At 31.7% G+C, this 18242-nt stretch overlaps 1 protein-coding gene across 2 annotated transcripts in view; it reads left to right on the forward strand.

Annotated features, from left to right (window-relative positions):
- CLK3_1 (Dual specificity protein kinase clk3) overlaps positions 1-16773 on the forward strand; it is a gene marked incomplete at its 5' end in the record, with an annotated part of 36941 nt that extends 20168 nt beyond the window's left edge. For both annotated transcript variants that reach the window (XM_051218012.1, XM_035731283.2), the window contains 8 exons: positions 124-190; positions 1112-1225; positions 3717-3807; positions 8062-8362; positions 9710-9792; positions 11370-11449; positions 12957-13050; positions 14247-16773. In XM_051218012.1, the coding sequence (XP_051064447.1) occupies positions 124-190; positions 1112-1225; positions 3717-3807; positions 8062-8362; positions 9710-9792; positions 11370-11449; positions 12957-13050; positions 14247-14549 (1133 nt within the window). In that variant the 3' untranslated portion in view covers positions 14550-16773. The remainder of the gene's footprint in view (positions 1-123; positions 191-1111; positions 1226-3716; positions 3808-8061; positions 8363-9709; positions 9793-11369; positions 11450-12956; positions 13051-14246) is intronic.
- Between the last annotated feature and the right edge of the window lie 1469 nt (positions 16774-18242).

Genomic DNA, 18242 nt, shown 5'->3' on the forward strand with positions numbered 1-18242 from the left:
ATAAGTAGATATTTCCTAACAGAAGCTGTGGACACTTGGCTGGATCTATATCCCATTGTTAGTAATTATCAAGAATGTCAAATCATGTTAATTTTTCATGATTTTTCTCTTTTTTGCAATTAGATGAAATTGTCAAGACACTTGGGGAAGGTACATTTGGTAAAGTTGTTGAATGCAAAGATCATGTACAGTAAGTTTAATTAACACTTAATTCAACATAAACATTATTGTTACCATTGTCATTGTTGTTGTCATCTTTCTATTTATGAGTAACCGTTCATATCTTTTTTGGTTAATTCTCGTAAATGCAGTCATCAATTGTTTCACTTAGTAATCTTTCTGACAGTGTGGACGTTTTATGCTGTAATGTTAGAGGAAGTGGTATGTATACACTGATTCTACACCATAGCTGAATGCTTTAAGTCTGAATGACCTTAAGTTGTTTTCATATGACTAGAAGATAAATCATATTCGTTAAATGATGCTATCGCTTGAATGTTTCAACTACGATCTCTGTAATGAAGTGTCGCATTGTTTGAATTGATAGACGTCGTAATCACTGAATTAATGAGATATTATGGTGCGGAGGGATATAAGTAGCATCTAACAGGAATTAGAAGTGGAGTGCTTACCAAAAAATGAGGAAGGAAAACAGAAAGCTATCGGAATAACAACAGAATTGGAAGAATCGTGGATTATGTAAAGGATAACTAAAGGAAGATATGCCAAAGAAGTATTTAATGTAGGATTTTCGTAGTTTACAATGGCACTGTTTGATTTCGCATAAACAATAAATTGGTTTACCGTGATCGAGTTTTCGTTCATTACAATATGATTTTAACATTTATGAGACTCGAATTCAATTCTTCTATGCCACACCGTATGTTATCTGAGTCTGTTTTTTTTTAATTTACCATCGTAACATGTTTTTAAACTATATGATGATTCGGTGTAGTCGAAATGTCTTCCACCCTTGATAAGTCGTTGATGAGTCATTTTCAATTTCTCTGTCATGGTTTCTGTATCATACTTTTACTGTTTTCATTTCGATAATAAATTATAACTTATTTTTATATTTTATTTTGGTCATTTTACTTCTTCCCATGTGTAGGAATCGTAGAATTGCTTTGAAAATTATCAAAAATGTTGATAAATATCGTGAAGCTGCTATGCTTGAAATCAATGTTTTAAATTTCTTAAATGAACGTAGTGCAAATGTTGAACAGTAAGTAAAATGTGCTTATTTTACTCATATACATTTATTACTATCATATGGTCATGTGTATATAGCTACTGTCCGGGAAGTTCTATTCACTACATTCTCATAAACAGGGTGTTATTTACGAAATGAGGATGGAAAACAAATGTCCGGCGCTTAAACCGAGTTGGTAGGTATGGAGAATCCGAACAGGAGAGTTGGAAAGCCCTGATTCAAAACCAGTGGTGCACATGGGCTCTAGATTCCTAAGGAAACAAATGATGCATCAACTTGCTGTTGGTCATCGGTTATCATGGGACTGCATATCTTCACGTTTCTCCACTGCTTTGTGGATTAGATCTCTAGGTTAAAGACTCGAGGAGTGGCTCCCTAAGACGTCCATTGGTTCCGGTTTGAGTACCTGGACAGTATTCCAACCCAACACATCCAATGATTTATGTGGCGCTTTTGTATTTTGATGGCATTTTGCACCAATTTTTCCGTTTATGTAGAAAATTACTATCCTTATTTTTATGATTTAGAAATTGGAGTTGTAAATCACAAGCTACGTTATAAACCATCTACTTCTTGTGTTAAGGTTTTTTTCCCCACCGTTACTCCACATCATTTCAACTATCTTCAGATTGAACAAATGTTTGAAAAGTTTCGATTACCATCCTTGAATTTGTACATGGAGGTGATTCATTCAGTTACTAACATGTTTTAAATAATATGTAAAAAAGAATTATATAGAGCTTCCTTTTTTGACTTGGTTTCTCAGTTGATTTTCTCCCCTGTGATTGCCTTATAAAGACATAGTGGTACAGGGTACTCTAGACAGTTTTGTTCTCAACATTGGTTTCAATAGTATGTAAATTTGTCTATAACCTGCAAACTGTGGAGAATTATATTGAGTTGAGAGATAAAATCCATATATTCAGCTATTTATTGTAATTGGGTTGAGAAGCCAGTGATTATCACTACATAATATTGAAATACAAAAGCGCCACTTAGTTTTAAATCAGTTTTTTCCGACTAATTCTTCAACATTACACTCCAGAAATAAAACTTAGTAATTTATCAAGTCTCTCTACTGTTGTATTTAAGCAGTTGTATCATTCAAAAGATCATGTTATTAGAATAGATTATTTGTGGCTTACAGTTGGATCAAGGATTCGTATTTTTTTATTTTTCGGACTTATCAATTAGATTTACCTGTATCCTAGTGTTCATGTTCATACAAACACTTAAACCCAGTACCTTTTGCTTCAAACATCAATGAGTTATCCACTGAGATACTAGGTCCACATAGCCACTTATTTTTTCAACTATTTCTATGTTTTGTATCATTTGTCCAGTGGATAACGCATTCATATTTGAAAATAACCTTATTGAACTCGAGTCCGAATGTGAACACCCAACACTGAAATCCAGATACACATCCAATTGACAAGTCCTCGATAGGATGGAACACGTTTTTCTGAATCCCCCATTTTTTTTACCGATTCTCTTCATACTTCAAAAACAAACAATAGACAATAATTAAAATAATCCATTTTATCATTAAATAGAAATAAAGAGAATTCAGCAAAGATTTTATTTTAGGTCAATCAAGCTCGAACTCTGTGTGCTAAAACTATACATCCAATCTTTTCCTTCCTTGACTCTAATTCCCTTCTGTATTATATTTTGGTCTTATTTTGTAATTTTCAGCTGCAATCTGTTCTATCTTTACATAGACTTATATATTTGCCAATTAACTATAAGTGCAAATGTACAGCTTGAGTACATCATTTCATCGAAAATAAGATTTTCTTCGCTGAATTCTCTTTATTTTTGCTCAATAGTTGATAACTTTTAATAGTGCCCACAGTCAGTCAGTCAATTGAGAATCTTATTTCATCTCCGACATTAAGTAATGATGACTATTAATTGACAATAAGATTGTATGCTTTTTCTGGTTCAATGAATCCATTCAAATTATCATTGGTAATCAAGATAATCTTTATTTATTTAACATGTGGTAATGTACTAATAACATGTTACCTTGTGGATAAATATTAATTGCTTGTTTTTGTATTCTTGTGCTAATTAAATTTGTGTTGATTTATCATTATTCCCTGTTGCCTCTCATTCTCTCCCCCCCCCACACACATTCACATTTGTGTTCTGTACGATAAACATCATCGATATATATATATATATATATATATATATATTAATGTATAAGAAAGGATATATACATATCCATTATTTGTGGCATTTCTTTCTTTGTTTATTATATTTCCTAGTGTTTGTGTTTATGTATGTGAAGTTTTTTCAGTATTTGTTATTCATTTAAAATAAACTAATTAAAGACAATTACTGCATTGTCGATGTTGATCTAGTTGCCATTACAACTATTCATTCATTTATTATAAACTAATAATTCATGTTATATTTTTCATTTGTGATTTATTTGAATTTCCTCTCTACTTTATTCCGCACTACTTCTTTCTTTTCTTTTTGTTCCTGACAGTTTATGTGTAACCCTGTTGGATTGGTTTGATTATCATGGACATATTTGTTTGGCATTTGATATACTTGGATTATCTGTTTTTGATTTCTTGGTAAGTAAATTGTATTTTGAATATTTTTCTTTATATTGGTGTTCGACTAAAAGGGATTGGGAATAGGTAGGGTTTTTCTGATTCGAAAATCTATTGTCGTATTGTTGTTGGTGTTCATGTGATCTCAAAGTTTGTTGTGTATTTTCAAATCTTTAACTAAAGTTAATTTGTACCTTCGAAGAAATGTACATTTTCTGTTGTCATTTTGTATTAATTATAAGGAAAAATATTATTATTATTATTATTATTATTATTATTATTATTATTATTATTATTATTATTATTATTACTGGTAAACACAATGATATCAGTAACAATAATACTACTGCTATTAATAGTATAATAGTAATAATCGTAGGATTATTAGTATTTACTACTGTAGTTTTTATTGATAATGTCAGTTTCCATTAATTCTTAACTAACAACTAGTTTATGTTTGTTTGTATATGTTGCATATGTGTGTCTTTATATTAATTGTTCACTTCATTGAAATTCTCTTGGTACTATTTTTCTTTTTGTATTTAAAATAATTTCACTATTTTTAGTACATTTTAATGCTTGTTGTATTGTTTACCTAATTACTTATCTATCTACTTGTACATTATAACATAGAAAGGGGATATTATATTTTCTGTATTTTGAAAATAAGTTTTTAATCGTCAGAAGTTGAAAAATAAACATAGATTTTTTGTTTGATTCATTACACAAGCTTGTGGCTATCTTGATTTAGTAGCTAAGTGAATAACGCAATGGTGTTTGAAGCGAACAGCACTGGGTTCGAGTCCCGGAGTAAATATCAGTTCTAGGGTGGAGGTACATATAGCTGACGAGTCACAAAAAGGACAAAAATTCATGTCCTGGATTCCATTGCTAACCACTGCTCCTCTCTGCCTATAAATGTTTTTCTTGTTTGATTTAAACTAATGATAGATAGATAGCTGCCTTTGTGGGTGGGCACTGCTAAGAAGTTCTCTTGTAAGACGGAACGGCCGTCCATGGCTTCCAGGTTTTCAATTGTGGTCTAGTTTCAATTGATTCGTGATTTAAATTAAACTAATTAGAGCTAACTACCTCTTCTCTCTGTTGATTTTAATCGAGTCTTTATCGCTTTTTAAACAATAGGAAATTTTTTTCTTATGAAAATGGATGTTGGTCAATTATAAAAGGCTTTGTCGTAAGGCGTTTTGTCCAATAGTTGATAGTGGTGCATACTTTCTATAAATAAGTTCAGCTACTCGAGAGAAAAGGCGATAATCGCGAAAGTTAATTTTGCTATACCCAATCACATATATATGTACTCGTTTCCATATATATGTATTAATGCCTGTCACTTAGGAAACTAAACTCATGAGTGATTTATATGTGGTCTTTTGAAAATTAAAAAAAATGTCTTGACCAAACGTATACACTGATTATGTAACGATTTCTGATCGATGTAATACATCAAGTCAATGTTCCATAAGTATAACATCATTAAATTCAATGGTGTAAAAAAGAAACTGTAATAGATTTCTCACTTGGACACATCTAGTAGTTATCCTAAATATCTTGTATAGAGTGGGTAGCAGGTGAGTAGGTAAATGCTGGCAGTTTAAACCATCGGTATCAATGAAGGAGAACGATGGATAATTGAAATTCCACTAACCGAAAATTAATTAACCAAAGTATTAGTGTATTTTCATAGTTTCTATTGTTTGCCACTTTTCAATCACACTTGTATTTATTCGCTAGATTTTAGTTAAGAAAATGGATAACCAAATACAGCAACGATATGAGATTACTGACTGTTTAATAGTCCTTTAATAGTAGTTTACTAATAGTAGTTCATAGATACATTTATTGAGTCGTATCGGTTTTACTTTCTTTTTCAATCGGTTGATAAATAGTTGTCTCTACTATTAGTGTGTGTCCAATTCGGTGCATACCACATGCATATATAACAATCTATATTGTTTTCTGATTATTGTCATAAACAGTATCCATTCATAAGTAAATCCACTTGTCATTGCTTATAACTTGCGTCAACTTTTTTATTGATCCCACTGTTAGTACGTGTATACATAAATTTTCCACGGCCTAGTTTCTTTGTCAATAGAAAGTTTGTCCGACCAATCATTGATAAACTATGTGTCATCGATCTATTTTGTATTAGTGTTCGTTTTCTTAAACACACTGTGATTCTCACTACTTCTATGTACATAGGTGGATAGATAGATAGATATGTGCCGATTGATAATGCTATTTTCAGCCACTTTTTCCGGTCAATTTCTTCACTCTTGGTAGTATGTGTATGATTATTATATCCTAAGAAATAGTTACTAGATTTTTGTATAAAATAATAAATTATTGTGAATATTCTTAGAACTTAGATCGATGTGTGAAAAATAGGCTTATTGAACACAGTTTCTTGTCTTAGCTATAAACTAAAGAATATATATATATATATATATATACATAATGTGGTTAAGCCGGTTCTGTGGCTCATTGGTTAAAGAGTTCATTTTCTCTTGAGTGTGTGACTCTTAGGTTCGATCTCCACTCTATCTACTTCCGTTTGGACAACCAAGTAGTATTACTAGTATTCATCTTATTTCATTTATTACTATGTACGTAATTAATTCTGTATATTATTCTCTACTGTACAGGAAAAATTATAAATATTAGTCTAGTTAGATTTGATTTAATTTTTCAGTTGAGTAGCTCTTAAATTACTCAAAGTAGTAATGACATGGTTAACTTTTGAAAAATGAGAATCATAATAATTAACCCTTTATTTCTGTCGTTGAAACATTCATTCTTGTACCCAACCGTTGGTGCAATTCATAAGTGTTTTTTTTTAAAAACTGGCTATGTTTTCCTCATTAGGATGTTGATTAATATTATCATCAATTTATCAACTTTCTCTATGTTCTTGATCAAACTACGGCAATACATTTTAGTGCTATAGTATTTATCATCAATTCGTTTACACAATATATAGGAGTACTAGTTTGTATCTAGTTGTCAAACGTGTTGATAGTCATTTTTATTCGTAGACAATTGTAAAGTTCAACAGAATACCATAACAATCAATATAATAAGTTTGTGACTGCTTTACATTTGCTCGGTATACTACCTACTTTACTGGCAAGCTTAAAACGAGATTAGTAAGCTATATGGTCCCTAACTCTGTTATCACAAATTTCTTTAAAGGTCTTGATTACTGGTTATTTGTTACACTAACTGTAATAGTCTTCTTAGATATTAATCTCTACCTTTGATTATTCCAGTTCATACGAAAAGTTATTTTTTGAAGTGATAATAATAATAACAACAAAATGTTTAGTTATCATGGACACTAAACTGCTGTACTCAGCTATCCGAGCCGCGACCGACCTCCTGTAGGACTGAGATGTAATCACAATTGATTGATCACTGGGTGGTGATCAATGTCATGCGTGTTTAGTCCTTATTAGTACAGATCGAATGCTATCGATCATGTTGCAATGTGGCCACCAGTCTACAGGGGGTCGGTCGCGGCTCGAATAGCTCAGTGGCAACGTCTCTGACTGTAAAGTTGGATGACACGAGGTCGAATCCTCCAGGGAGCACCAGTTCCCCAAGATTACAGGTACACCTTGCTGACGAGTGCCAAGTAGCATGAAACCCGGGTCCAGGGTTTCCTGTCGACTACTTCCAACCACCATCTAATCCCAATGCTGTACTTCATGATTATTGACTATATAATTAAAAGTTTTAACAATATTTTCTTAAAAAAACCCAGCAAATATCGGAAGCACGTTGTTGTAGTGACTAAACTTTCATTTATTTTCTAAACGATTCAATATTACTCAATTATAAAATGAGCAATATAAACCTAGTTTACAGTAAACATTAGACTCAATACAAAGGCTTATTCATGTGTTTAGCGTACGTTTTACATCTCCTGACGTTATTTATGGTATCTTAGATCTAATCTACCCTTAAACTTTGATTATGATTCAAATTTGTAGTATGTTAACTAATTTATATTTGAAGTGACATCATTCTTAATAGGTTAGTTACAGACTAATACATATAAGATCTGCTTGTATATCTCATCTCATCAGTTAATAATAGACACAATTCATTTACTGTATTTGTATCATGCATTTTTCTGATATGGAGTTGATCTCCTCAAGTTGGATAAGTTATGTAATTTTCATTTGAGACATAAATGTTGTTTTTTCTTTACACTTTTTTCTCTTCTATTTGTTTTTTCTTTTAAATTTATAGAAAGAAAATAATTATGTCGGTTATCCAATGGAACATGTTCGTCATATATCTTATCAATTATGTTATGCTGTTCGATTTTTACATGATAATCAATTAACTCATACAGATTTAAAACCAGAAAATATATTATTTGTTGATTCAGATTATATATCAGTACATAATCGTAAAAAACGTCGACATGAACGTATGGTTAAATGTTCCGATATACGTTTAATTGATTTTGGTTCAGCAACATTTGATTATGATCATCATTCTACAATTGTATCAACAAGACATTATCGTGCACCTGAAGTAATACTTGGTTAGTTAATTAATTAATTAATTAGTTAATATTATGAATATATTATAATTATCATGAATAAAATAAAAATGAGAAGTCAACGAAAATCAGATCTTTTCCATGATTCTTACTTGTGTGGAACTTGATGGTTGACGACGATATCATAACTATCAGTAATGCGTTATACTGCATAATTTATTATGAAATAATTATTTAACTACCTACTAGTCAGTTGTTGACAGTGTTCAATTCAATTTTTCATTAAATGTCATATCTTGTCAAAGATATTCATAACATTTGAAAGTTTTCAATAGTAATCATAATGTACAATCGATCAAGAAAGAAATCAGGACACTGGGGATTTTATAATTTTAAATAATAGCTTTTGGTAGTGTTGTTTTCTGCGAGATAGATTGTCGAATTGGCGAAAGTTTTTATTGTCATTCTAGTCAATATAATCGGTATCTACTTCATTTAGAAGTGAACTTTTCAATTATTTCACAAGTGTCATGTCAGTTCGTTTATCATTAGTTGCCTTTGTAGATTTTCTTGTATTCAAATTGAGTGTCTTGATTTATAGACCTTTGGTTGTATGATTGAGTGACATTTTCTACTTGGATTGGTGGAATTTATCTACGTTGTAGTGCGTATTAAATGCCGATTGGTGTGAATACTGTGCTCCTAAAAATTCTCTGGCATCCTTAGTGTTTCCCAAGATAATGATAAAAGCTCTGCAACCATCTAGCTAACAAAACACAACACCACTGAAAAAAGTCATTAAAATACATGACCGACGTCAACAAATAACATATGGTCTCTAAAAACTGTTGAATAAGAGAATAAATTTCAAATTAATCAATTTTCATTGGCAAAATACTTTGTTTATTTGTCATGTATACATTTATTTACTTAGCTTCAACTCACACTATTTCTGTGCCGAGGCTAGTAATACTACTACCTAGATTCTAAATTCCTTATGATTCACTGAGACTCACAAAAATTTCTTATAAAATTTGGTTTTCATTTGAAAATCACTAGTCAATGCAAAAAATATCCCGCGGTACATTGTAGTTAACTTTTTTTAAAAATAATGAATGGTTTATGGCAAGCAATGGATTCCACAGCAAACCTACCGTTTTGTTCAGCTAGATATACTTGCTCATCCTTTATTCCCAATGTTGGCCATAATCTATCTCTTTTAAACGAACCTTGCAACGAAATTTCTGTATCCAGGCTATCTGGTCAAAACTCAATGCTGAATCGAGATAATTCAAGCGTTTACTAAGTATTAGTAAAATTCATCTTGTTTTTAGATTAAAACTGAGTATTTTTTTATTGATTTTCATATATTTCTCTCTCTCTTAACAGAATTAGGTTGGTCTCAACCATGTGATGTTTGGTCAATTGGATGCATCATGTTTGAATTGTATACAGGTTATACACTATTCCAAGTGAGTTATTCTTTAGTATCGATATGTGTGTTTATCTACTTCTTTTTTGGCAAAAATGTAAAATATCGCTTTTTTAAAGAAAAACTTTAGTACAATGTAATAAACTAATCAGTAGAACGACAACCGATTGATGAGTCTGTGAAATGTCATCGACTGAAGCAATTCTGATGTGTGTTACATATGCCTAACTGTCCCTCAAGTCAACAAACAATATTAGCCAGTGATTGTGGAAATTTTAGGATAATAAGTGGCGTAATCAACGTTGTCATTGACTGAAATAACTTGTATTAAAATACACTTATTCAGTTTATCGTAGTTGTGAAAAATCCAGCGTGAAATCAACAAAATTTGATTAATTTTAGCGTGTATATGTGATATGTTTGAAGAGATTGCGAATCCACCTAATCTACGAACAGAAAGAAGACTCAGTGACACAATGAACAAATAAGCTAGCTATTCTGCTGCGTCCCAGACCCACTAACCAGAGAGTGGTCCTGGTTCAGAGGTGGGAAATGTATTCCACAAGCAGCCAGAAGCACGATCAACAACAAGCACAACTCAAGTGTATATATGCGGCATAAAATTGTCCTTGGGAAGCGTTTCCAAATAGCATATTAAAAGAGACAACGAACCAAAGACATTTAAGGTCCGGACAAGTAGAAAATACGGTGCTTAGGTGAAAAATGATATGTTACATAGATATATTACACATACATATTGAACCCAGAAACGTTCTTTTTGAGTTCGACCACTCTTAAAGCTACTAGTAAACACATTATCAGCGACCCACTACGTTTTAGTCACTCCTTAAAACGATTTTGATATAATGAACAAGAATTAAGTGTAACACTTAGATCGTTTATAACACCTAATATTCTGTGATATAAGCATATTTTCTACTGCAGATAAAACTTAATCTTTTGGATAGTGTTGTTATCATTTTTTTTAAATAAAGTCGTTCTGGGATTTATGTCAGTAATCTTCCAGTCTCGTAAAAAATTATCACTGCATCTATTGATCAGCATTCTATTCATGTATTTTACAATAATAAATTATCATTGGATAAGTTTATTTTATAAATCACATCCCGAACTCACCTTAGTTGATCAAGCATTAAAAACTAGAAAAAATTGAATATCTTTTTCGTCCTACTATTATATTCCTCACTAGTGCATGTTCAAAATCTCATTTCTTAGATTGAACTCAAGACATTTAACTGTCGTGTGGAATGTTTGACCTTGTTAGCACGTAATCTAGATCAAATGGTGTTCATTTCGTATCTTTAACTCTAATATTCAACAATCTCCTTTCATGGATAAGTTTATATTCTTAGAACTGTATTCAATACTTACTTACTTAGTTAAATGTCTACTTAGATATATGTGGATTTGGAATTTCCTCCTTTAAGTTTTGGAGAATCAGACAAATCTCTACTTCTGTCATGTGTATATGTTATTTTTACAGTCCATATATCTTTAATGTTCATAGTCAACACTTGTTATGTTTTATTTTGTTTTATTAAAAATTAATGACAACACATAAATATACCAAAATCTGTATTACTATTTTCATTTTAGACTCATGATAATCGTGAACATTTAGCTATGATGGAACGTACTTTAGGTCATATTCCTTATCGAATGACTAGAAAGTCACGGTATGTTATTATTATTATTATTATTATTATTATTATTATTATTCCCCATCACTATAATATTAGTGTCTATATGGGATTTTTATCTTTAAAATATATTGGTGTTGTTCATTTCTGTGAAATAATTGCAGAGCTTTCATTGTCGTGCTTGAAAACATCTTCAACACTTTACTTCATGGAAAAGTTGATGGTTTTTTTGTTCAGTTAACTTCTAGCCGTGTGATTAATTGATCTTTTCCGATAAGGAGTTTGATAGATCGTATGTAATTCGATGCACATATTGGTCTGTGTAGTCATAGATCTATGGAACAAGCGAGTATATGAAAAGATAGATGAAGATAACGAAGTCTATGAGTACAATTAATTATACGCAAAGAAGGTCAGCAAAACAAACTGACTTAAAACTTGTTGTATAACGAAAAAAACTCACTTCTACATGTAGTAGATGCTAAAAATATCATTATCCCGAATGGTAATGGAAGCTCTAATCAATTAAGCTACCTATCTTGAGGGATACAATACTACCAAGATCATCGTCCATCTGAGCTACGAATCTCCATTTCCACCGTATAAACTGTCTCTCCATCATTAAACAATGTTAAGTTTGATGTCTATATGATCAACTTCTGTGTCACTACATTTCATTCGTTCTACTCATACCTCAGATTACCACTATCTCGGTTATTATTTCCAATCTATCTTTTTTCATTTTGTTTATCTCGATTTCCATAACATGCTGCTACTGAGTAATACAGTACAGCTCTCAAACTGATATTTATGTCAGTTATCAATTAGTTTACAACTAAACTAACTGATCCAACTGTCTACATAATTTCTCAAAAAATTATAATTTGTTATTATTGTTGAAAAATCACCTCGCAAAATGTACACTGATACAATATGCGGGTGGAGGTTATTCATTCGGACCCAGTCACCATCATCACTACATAAAATATGTTTACATCAATACTCATTTTGTGTGTTTAGAACTGGGTTTTTCTATCATGGACGTTTGGACTGGGATTTTTATAATCAAGAAGGTCGTTATGTTCGTGAGAATTGTCGTCCTTTACTTGTAAGTTCTTGATAAGTGATTATAAAAAAAAACTATTCAAGCTTGTTTCATGGGCACACAATAAGTATATTTTGAAAGAAGATATTTATTCTACTGCATCGTGTCAACATTATACCATTATAATTATCATCAAATGAAAAGAATGCTCACATCAAATATCTTTTCTTTTCCACTCTCCAGACTGGGTTTACTTATTTTTTTTCTCTCTAAAGGATTTCTTTTGCATGTGTTTATTTGCATCCTATCTCTTTTTAATTAATTACTTGTTTGCTAAATCATTTTTAATTGCCTTAATATTATGGATGGATCTATGATACTCTGCGGTTAATTCGAGATTTTCATCGAATAATAACTATTATTAATATTATTGTTAATCTTATTGTAATGATCATAATGCATGCGCACATACGCACACATATCTATCTGTGTTTCTAGTCGAACCAAATACTTTGATACATCTGGCAATCTTTTATGGGATGCACAATCACGTGAAGCCAAATATGTTCTGACACATTGTCGTCCATTCCGGGTAACTTTAATTATTTTCTCTCCTTATCATCTGTTGCATAATCATGAGTGTTTATTTTATTTAATACTAACATTACCTTCGTTTGTTCGTTTATGTATGTATGAGTATGCGTAAATATTGCATAATGGGTCTTTGCCTTATTTGCTCATGTAAAACGCTTTACTGAATATTTATTTGGTTTGTTTCTGGGCTTTTTTGTGTGGGGGAGGTTTATTAGATTTTTTTCCTGTATATTTTGAATTGAGCTACACATGTGCATATTTTTGTTTTTATCAAATTAATCTCGACACTTTTGTTCACCATATTTATTGTGAAGGATCAATAGCTAAAGTTGTCACTAGCGCTTTCCTGTTGGATTTATTTAATCAATATATTCACTTACGTTAGCTGGTGTGCGGAAATATGTTCGAATATAGCTAAGTTCCCCTAAATTAATACGTAATAGTTATGGGCTGTTAGATCAAGGTGTGTAGATGGATCGAGAATATTTTATTGGCTGCGGCTTAATTATCATAACCAATAACTGGAAATGTTGGGTAATATGACTGAGAATCACTCGTAATCCGCCAATTCGTATGATATATCCGTATTCTTTTCTTCTACGACTGCTATTATCATTGATTCTTTGCTATATATCTTGATTATTTCATCATACTGTACCGTTATAGTGTGACAGTTTGAACGAACGCCTATATTATATCAGGTTTTATAATGAATATGACTAATTGAGCTCTGCAGTCTTGTGATTAACTGTCACTTATTTGTAGACTTGGTGACCTTTTTTCTTGTTCGATCTATCATCTTTAGTTCTACATGTTATATAGATGTAACGTTTCGAAACCATATTGTTGTGAACTCATTACTTCAATATGTAAATTTAAACGTACATACATTGGTATAAGGGAGTTTTTCGTCTTCTCATTTTCATAAATAACACCTTGTCTCTAGAAGGCAGTGAGTAGGACTTTCCCTGGTAGTAGCTCTGTACGCGTGGCCATATGTGAGAGCATTTGGAGAGGGAGAGCTGACTCCCCACCCTCGACCGTACTAGGTTATTTAACATGTTGTAGGGTCAAAGCTGATAGTTTTGTTAACATTTGTCATACTAATTATATTGCATTGTTTAACAAATAAATTACGCTAATCATATTTCTTTTTCTTGTCTTACTTCTATCTGTTATTTCATTAATTTTCAGCGTTATTGCAAAGATGAAAGTCAAGATACACTTGATCTATTTGATTTAATGTCTAAAATGTTAGAATATGATCCAGCAGACCGTATTCCTTTGTCTGCAGCACTTACACATCCATTCTTTTTACATTTACCATCACATCAACGTTTAACATATACTCTTCATCCATCAGATACAATTCCACCTAATGAACGTCGTACATCCGGCTCACGTAGTGGAACAAATAATCAACAACCATCAACAACAGCGAATAATGGCTCGTCATCTTCATCATCAGTATCATCAGATGTTAAGCGTAATAGGTGAAGATCGTCACCGGATAATAATTAGTATTTTTATTCTATCAACATTGATAGTTATCAGTTAAAATTGTAATGTTTTTGTTTTTGCTTTTCACTTATTTTATCTCCTCAAATTGAGAAGAAGAAAATCATACCATTTTTCTTTCGAAATAATAATAATAATAAAACTCCAACTCAATTTGTTTTATGGTGTTCAGCACACTAATATGTGTTACAATAAACACATATATTTTGTTGTTCATGTATATAGAGCTTTGTAATATGTTTAGTGTGTGAAGAATGCTAAAGTCTCTATCTTTCAATTATCGTTATTGTTGTCGTTGCCGTCGCTATCATTGTCTCCTTCCTCTTCGAATTCTTGATATTCTTTTTTCCTAATGAAAAGAAGGTTGGTATGAAAAAGATATTTTGAGGTTTGAGCATTACAAACATTACTTTCATTCTTACCTACTATTATCATGCTGTCAGATACACATATACATATTGTTTGTTCTCTTTTCCCATCTCTGTATGCTTATTGTCTTTCGTTGGTATTTCAGTTATTATCCTTTAACTATCTTATTATTGCTTGAGACTATGGGTCATCTATTCATATGTACTTGTATGTGTTCTTGTTTACATTTGATAAATTTCTTCCTGGTAAATGATGAATAGTTCATCAGTTACTATTTTCTTGTTCGGTTCTGTTTTTGATTGCTATCGTGCAGAGAGAAAAAGAGAAAGGTTTGCTTGTTTAAACGTTTATATATGTATACATTATTGGGATTCATAAACTTGGATCGATAATAAAAGGGACGTATTTGCATATGACTCGATGTTCCGTTTGAATTATTGACGTGACACAGTTCATCTATGTCATATATATATGTGTGTGATGATAGTGTACACTTTGGTTTTTTTTGGAGTACTTATAGGTGCTAAGTTTTTGTTTGAATTTCTTCATGTGGTCAAAATGAAATAAGAATGCATGCTAAATAGTGTATCTCAATTCTTTTTGTTCCCCTGTCAAGCATTCTATCATAAATATCAGTGAAAACAACAGGTCAGTGATTGTTTGTCTAATGAATAGTCTAATGAGTCTGATTGATAGAAGCTCTTCTCAACCTTATTCTACTTCATTCTTCCTCTTCTTCTTTTGTACCTTTTTTTCTCCTTCACTTTCTCTCGCACATATATTGTACACCATGTTTTCTTCATTTAATGATCATTATCATAATTAGTTTGTATGAATCTGTTGTCATTCAATATAGCAATGTGTTTTAATGAATTATCGATTGGTTTGTTGTGCTTGATAGTATTCATTTTATTTTACAAATGAATGATGAATTAATGAACCATTATTATTGAATAATAATAAGTAGTAACAGAGAGTTACGTTACATGTGTCAATTGAGAATATGTGTACACATTAATGTTAGTAGGTTTTGCTTTGTCAATCTTTAATCCCTATTCTCTTGGAGATTGTGTTTTATCTTTTTTTTTAATGATATAAAGAAGAATAATGTGACAAAGAATGTAATGAACGATCCATCCAGTTAACTACTAATATCGTTACATATATTGATTGGAACAAACAATTGTATGCTATATTTTCTCTAATGTTTCTGTTCTTCTGTTTTGTTTTTTTTTTAAAACAATGCAATCCTATATCTTGTCTTTTGTTCTCTTTCTCTCGGTCTCTTTCTGTCTTTTTTCTAGTAATTTCAATGTAAAATGTTCATATGTTTTCACAAAATACACATGCAGAAAAAATTAATAAGTGAACAATTATTAGTTGTTTCTTTCTTGTTTTTTGTTCAACGATCCATAACAACTTTTAATGATTGAGATCCTAAGTCGATTAAAGCTAGATCATCATGGGAAATCCCGAAGCACTAGACAGCCGTTTCGTCTTATTGTCTGACTCTTCAGTAGTGTGTGTATCCACGATCTTGCCTTGCGGGATGCAATAAACATTCATTTTATATTTAAGTATTAATTATGTTATAATTTCAATGTATAATTCATTTACTGAATCGAGGGCTTTATATACTCATCTTGTGTATCATATTTCATGTGTTTAAGGTTGCTTAATTTAAACTAGATTGAGCATAATTCGAATTTGTAATCTAGAAGGCAAGAGTTGAATGCTTTAAGCTAATAACTCCATTTTCGTATAGAAGAATGATATATTAACAAACATTAAAGCTCAAGTCTATTAGTTTGGTCGCCCCTAACTTTCTTCCAACCATCCCGAACACCGGTTAGCATTGCACGTCGTGGTAATCGGTGTTCGGACATACGTAACACGTGGCCCAACCATCTCAGTCGATGAAGATTCACAACCTCATCAACTGACTTGCCATCATTCCCTAATACCCTGCGTCGAATCTCACTATTACTTACCCGGTGATCCCAGCAGACGCCAGCAATATTTCTAAGGCATCTGTGGTCAAATACTAGTAGCTTACGAGTGTCTTCTACTCTTAATGGCCATGTTTCGCTGCCATAAAGTAAAACAGAACGGTTATATAGATTACAAAAAAGAAAGAAATATGTGTAACATCTTGTTAAATCACTAACGGAATTCCATATTATTATGTTAATTTTCAGTTTGTCTGTGTTGACAATCATCACTTCGACACAATTAGTTGAAAGACTTCTCTTTTTTAAATAAAAAAAGATTAGTTCAGTGAAGAGTTCTCCCCTTTTCGGTGAATTCATTTTCAAAGCTGTACAAACACAGATACAAGTACTTATGTTTTCAGAATGGTAGTAATACTGATAATAAATTTCTGTTAGACATAGTGACAGTGAGGTTAAATAAACAGGGGTATTAAAAATTGTTTTTAGAAAACAAGGAAATCTTAATAATCGTTTGATTGTTAATGGCTTAAATATTCGTCAAAAGATAGATAGGGAAATTATCATTAGGGCAGGATGGCTCAGCATGATAAGATAAAATGTTGGAATTGAGATTAAATGTCATCAGGATGATCGTGGTAACAGAAATAAATCAGTTGGGGGTAGAAGGTTTAAGGAGAAGATGGTAGGGGAAGTAAATGACTATAAAGGAAGAATAGTATAGAGAAAGAAAAAAGTTATAAGACATCAAGGCCATGGTAGAAGAGGTTGTACTAATCTCTTTTGCACACACAATTCTTGTTTTTCCAGATGTATAGCTATTGCTTCGGCAATGCGAAGAAGATGCAATCTAATTGTCTTTGGAAGACTTCTACTTACCTTGTAGATGACTTTGAACGCAGAGTCAGTCTTGATTGAGTGACCTGTGTTCACAAAAAAATATCCTCTTGTAATGTTATGCACATCAGTGTACTCAGAGTTTGTAATGTATTAAAATGAGTTGAACCTCGAAATTCATGTAAGTACAATTTTCTTTTGAGAAATTTAACCATCTTTTAATTCCGAACATTTCTGAACGTTTATATAAGCGTACATCGATATACGATAATAATTTATGGACGACCTTTGAGCGACGCTAGATTGACTTTGAGATTGTCCACCTAATAAACAGAACCAAATGAAGGTTATAAACCTGTGTGAAAAACTATAATTATGATTTGCAATTGATGATTAAGGTTGGAAATTAGATTTAGGGTTATCATCACGAACTGACATCAGCCATAATGCCAAGACTCTATTTATGCGAATGAATGAGTGAATTTTGCGCCAAAATCTGAGACCTGTTATGTTATAC

Source organism: Schistosoma haematobium, chromosome 7 (genome assembly GCF_000699445.3).
Source record: "Schistosoma haematobium chromosome 7, whole genome shotgun sequence".
NCBI lineage: Eukaryota > Metazoa > Platyhelminthes > Trematoda > Strigeidida > Schistosomatidae > Schistosoma > Schistosoma haematobium.